General features: G+C 42.4%; 1 protein-coding gene across 2 annotated transcripts in view; it reads right to left on the bottom strand.

Annotated features, from left to right (window-relative positions):
- ltbp1 (latent transforming growth factor beta binding protein 1) overlaps positions 1-5,000 on the bottom strand; it is a 73,638-nt gene that overhangs the window by 42,065 nt on the left and 26,573 nt on the right. Inside the window, exons 9-10 of one of the 2 annotated variants that reach the window (XM_063007580.1) lie at positions 3,732-3,791; positions 3,305-3,427 (exon numbers count right to left, since the gene is read on the bottom strand). In XM_063007580.1, the coding sequence (XP_062863650.1) occupies positions 3,305-3,427; positions 3,732-3,791 (183 nt within the window). The remainder of the gene's footprint in view (positions 1-3,304; positions 3,428-3,731; positions 3,792-5,000) is intronic. The other variant, XM_063007581.1, reaches the window with a different exon arrangement.

The following is a 5,000-nucleotide window of genomic DNA, read 5'->3' as shown; positions in this document are numbered from 1 at the left end:
AATGACACTTTGACACAATGAAAAGTAGTCTGTGTGCAGCTTATATAACAGTGTAAATTTATTCTTCCCTCAAAAGAACTCAATATACAGCCATTAATGTCTAAACCACCGGCAACAAAAGTGAGTACACCCCTAAGAGACTACACCCCTAAATGTCCAAATTGAGCACTGCTTGTCATTTTTCCTCCAAAATGTCATGTGATTTGTTAGTGTTACTAGGTCTCAGGTGTGCATAGGGAGCAGGTGTGTTCAATTTAGTAGTACAGCTCTCACACTCTCTCATACTGGTCACTGAAAGTTCCAACATGGCACCTCATGGCAAAGAACTCTCTGAGGATCTTAAAAGACGAATTGTTGCGCTACATGAAGATGGCCAAGGCTACAAGAAGATTGCCAACACCCTGAAACTGAGCTGCAGCACAGTGGCCAAGATCATCCAGCGTTTTAAAAGAGCAGGGTCCACTCAGAACAGACCTCGCGTTGGTCGTCCAAAGAAGCTGAGTGCACGTGCTCAGCGTCACATCCAACTGCTGTCTTTGAAAGATAGGCGCAGGAGTGCTGTCAGCATTGCTGCAGAGATTGAAAAGGTGGGGGGTCAGCCTGTCAGTGCTCAGACCATACGCCGCACACTACATCAAATTGGTCTGCATGGCTGTCACCCCAGAAGGAAGCCTCTTCTGAAGTCTCTACACAAAAAAGCCCGCAAACAGTTTGCTGAAGACATGTCAACAAAGGACATGGATTACTGGAACCATGTCCTATGGTCTGATGAGACCAAGATTAATTTGTTTGGTTCAGATGGTCTCAAGCATGTGTGGCGGCAATCAGGTGAGGAGTACAAAGATAAGTGTGTCATGCCTACAGTCAAGCATGGTGGTGGGAATGCCATGGTCTGGGGCTGCATGAGTGCAGCAGGTGTTGGGGAGTTACATTTCATTGAGGGACACATGAACTCCAATATGTACTGTGAAATACTGAAGCAGAGCATGATCCCCTCCCTCCGGAAACTGGGTCGCAGGGCAGTGTTCCAGCATGATAATGACCCCAAACACACCTCTAAGACGACCACTGCTTTATTGAAGAATCTAAGGGTAAAGGTGATGGACTGGCCAAGCATGTCTCCAGACCTAAACCCAATAGAACATCTTTGGGGCATCCTCAAGCGGAAGGTGGAGGAGCGCAAAGTCTCGAATATCCGCCAGCTCCGTGATGTCGTCATAGAGGAGTGGAAAAGCATTCCAGTGGCAACCTGTGAAGCTCTGGTAAACTCCATGCCCAGGAGAGTTAAGGCAGTTCTGGGAAATAATGGTGGCCACACAAAATATTGACACTTCAGGAACTTTCACTAAGGGGTGTACTCACTTTTGTTGCCGGTGGTTTAGACATTAATGGCTGTATATTGAGTTCTTTTGAGGGAAGAATAAATTTACACTGTTATATAAGCTGCACACAGACTACTTTTCATTGTGTCAAAGTGTCATTTTGTCAGTGTTGTCCCATGAAAAGATATACTTAAATATCTGCAGAAATGTGAGGGGTGTACTCACTTTTGTGATACACTGTACGTGATACGGCTCTGTGTGGGGAACCAATACTGGTGGGCGATAAGAAGCGGCGCAGATTGGACACATGTCAGAGGGGGTGATGGTCCACGAGTGCAAGGGGCAGCAGATTCACAATCAGGAATTGGATATGACCAAATCACACAACGGTTCTGTGGCAACAAAGCCCAGTAGACCCCCCCCCCCCCCCCCAGCGGTAGAGGACATACAAGTGGGGAACTGGATACGACTAAATCAGAATAAAAATATTTTAATTAAAGGAAAGAACAAGATGAAAGGATGAGATAAAAGGATGAGATGAAAGGATGAGATGAATGAGATGAAAGGATGAGATAAAAGACAGAAGATGAAAGGATGAAATAAAAGGATGAAATGAAAGGATGAGATAAAAGGACGAGATGAGAGGATGAGATGAAAGGATGAGATAAAAGAATTAGATAAAAGGATGAAAGGATGAGATGAAAGGATGAGATGAATGAGATGAAAGGATGAGATGAAAGGATTAGATGAAAAGATGAGATGAATGAGATGAAAGGATGAGATAAAAGGATTAGATAAAAGGATGAAAGGATGAGATGAATGAGATGAAAGGATGAGATAAAAGGACGAGATGAGAGGATGAAAGGATGAGATGAAAGGATGAGATGAATGAGATGAAAGGATGAGATGAAAGGATGAGATAAAAGACAGAAAATGAAAGGATGAAATGAAAGGATGAGATGAAAGGATGAGATGAAAGGATAAAAGGATGAGATGAAAGGACGAGATAAAAGGATTAGATAAAAGGATGAAAGGATGAGATGAATGAGATGAAAGGATGAGATAAAAGGACGAGATGAGAGGATGAAAGGATGAGATGAAAGGATGAGATGAAAGGATGAGATGAATGAGATGAAAGGATGAGATGAAAGGATGAGATAAAAGACAGAAAATGAAAGGATGAAATGAAAGGATGAGATGAAAGGATGAGATGAAAGGATAAAAGGATGAGATGAAAGGACGAGATGAGAGGATGAAAGGATGAGATGAAAGGATGAGATAAAAGGATGAGATGAAAGGACAAGATGAGAGGATAAAAGGACGAGATGAGAGGATGAAAGAATGAGATGAAAGGATGAGATGAAAGGATGAGATGAATGAGATGAAAGGATGAGATGAAAGGATGAGATAAAAGACAGAAAATGAAAGGATGAAATGAAAGGATGAGATGAAAGGATGAGATGAAAGGATAAAAGGATGAGATGAAAGGACGAGATGAGAGGATGAAAGGATGAGATGAAAGGATGAGATAAAAGGATTAGATGAATGAGATGAAAGGATGAGATGAAAGGATGAGATAAAAGACAGAAAATGAAAGGATGAAATGAAAGGATGAGATGAAAGGATGAGATAAAAGACAGAAAATGAAAGGATGAAATGAAAGGATGAGATGAAAGGATAAAAGGATGAGATGAAAGGACGAGATGAGAGGATGAAAGGATGAGATGAAAGGATGAGATAAAAGGATTAGATGAAAGGACAAGATGAGAGGATAAAAGGACGAGATGAGAGGATGAAAGAATGAGATGAAAGGAAGAGATGAAAGGATGAGATGAAAGGACGAGATGAAAGGACGAGATGAAAGGACAAGATGAAAGGACGAGATGAAAGGACGAGATGAAAGGACGAGATGAAAGGACGAGATGAAAGGATAAAAGGAAGAGATGAAAGGATAAAAGGAAGAGATGAAAGGATGAACTTACAGAAGCAGTTGGTGTGAGCGCCGTCAGGAGCAGATCCAGGTTTACATAAACATCTGTAACTACCCGGCGTGTTTATGCAGATGCCGCTGGCGCACACGCCCTGCAACTGGCACTCGTTCACATCTGGAACACACACACCATGAAAGCTTTGGTCTAAAGCACTGTGCTGTCGGACTCTGGAGCAGCTGAAACATGTTCTAAATAACCTAACAAAGCAGAGCTCCGCCTGTCTGGCTGTGAAGTACGGTGGAGGAGGACTATCACTGTGGAAAAGGAACCTTAACGCTTCACAGTCGAGTGAGCTGATCACGCTGACAAAAAAAACCCCAGAAACAGCTTGTTTACAGCCCGCGGTGACGTGAAGCCTGCTCGACTGTGAACAGTGGCGTGACGGTTAGTGATGCGCTGTGTACGTTCTCTCTCTTACCGATGCAGCGAGTGCTGTTGAGTCTCTTGTAGCCGTGAGGACACTCCAGCAGAGGAATCGCTACAGGACCAGAAAAATACAAATCAATTCATTTTACCATCACACTGATACCATCAAATCCTGCTCTCTGATTGGCTGAAAGCTGCAACATATGGTCAAAAGTATGTGGACGCCCCCTATCTTCTAATGACTGAATTCATGTGTTTCAGCCACAACAGTCACTAACAGGTGTAATAAATCACTCATATGAAGGAAACTTTATGTCATTGCTTCTGACTTTGCAGCAACAGTTTAGGGAAGGACCTCTCCAAAATCCAGTGTCCTTCACAGAGCGCTGACCTCAGCCCCACTCAACAGCTCTGGGATGAACCGGAACACCGACTGATCAATCAACGCCCTGCCGTACAAATACAAGTGCCGTCAACATGTGCAGTCACAGCTCAGTGCTTACAGTACTGGACTAGTAAAGAGATGAAAAGATGAGATGAAAGGATGAGATGAAAGGATGAGATGAAAGGATGAGATGAAAGGATGAGATGAAAGGATGAAGGGATGAGATGAAAGGATGAGATGAAAGGATGAGATGAAAGGATGAGATGAAAGGATGAGATGAAAGGATGAAGGGATGAGATGAAAGGATGAGATGAAAGGATGAGATGAAAGGATGAAAGGATGAGATGAAAGGATGAGATGAAAGGATGAGATAAAAGGATGAAGGGATGAGATGAAAGGATGAGATGAAAGGATGAGATGAAAGGATGAGATGAAAGGATGAGATAAAAGGATGAAAGGATGAGATGAAAGGATGAGATGAAAGGATGAAGGGATGAGATGAAAGGATGAGATGAAAGGATGAGATGAAAGGATGAGATAAAAGGATGAAAGGATGAGATGAAAGGATGAGATGAAAGGATGAGATAAAAGGATGAAGGGATGAGATGAAAGGATGAGATGAAAGGATGAGATGAAAGGATGAGATAAAAGGATGAGATAAAAGGATGAAAGGATGAGATGAAAGGATGAGATGAAAGGATGAGATAAAAGGATGAAGGGATGAGATGAAAGGATGAGATGAAAGGATGAGATGAAAGGATGAGATGAAAGGATGAAGGGATGAGACGAAAGGATGAGATGAAAGGATGAGATGAAAGGATGAGATGAAAGGATGAGATGAAAGGATGAAAGGATGAGATGAAAGGATGAGATAAAAGGATGAAGGGATGAGATGAAAGGATGAGATAAAAGGATGAAGGGATGAGATGAAAGGAT

Source organism: Trichomycterus rosablanca, chromosome 13 (genome assembly GCF_030014385.1).
Source record: "Trichomycterus rosablanca isolate fTriRos1 chromosome 13, fTriRos1.hap1, whole genome shotgun sequence".
Taxonomy (NCBI): domain Eukaryota; kingdom Metazoa; phylum Chordata; class Actinopteri; order Siluriformes; family Trichomycteridae; genus Trichomycterus; species Trichomycterus rosablanca.
This window is presented reverse-complemented; position numbering and strand designations above follow the sequence as displayed.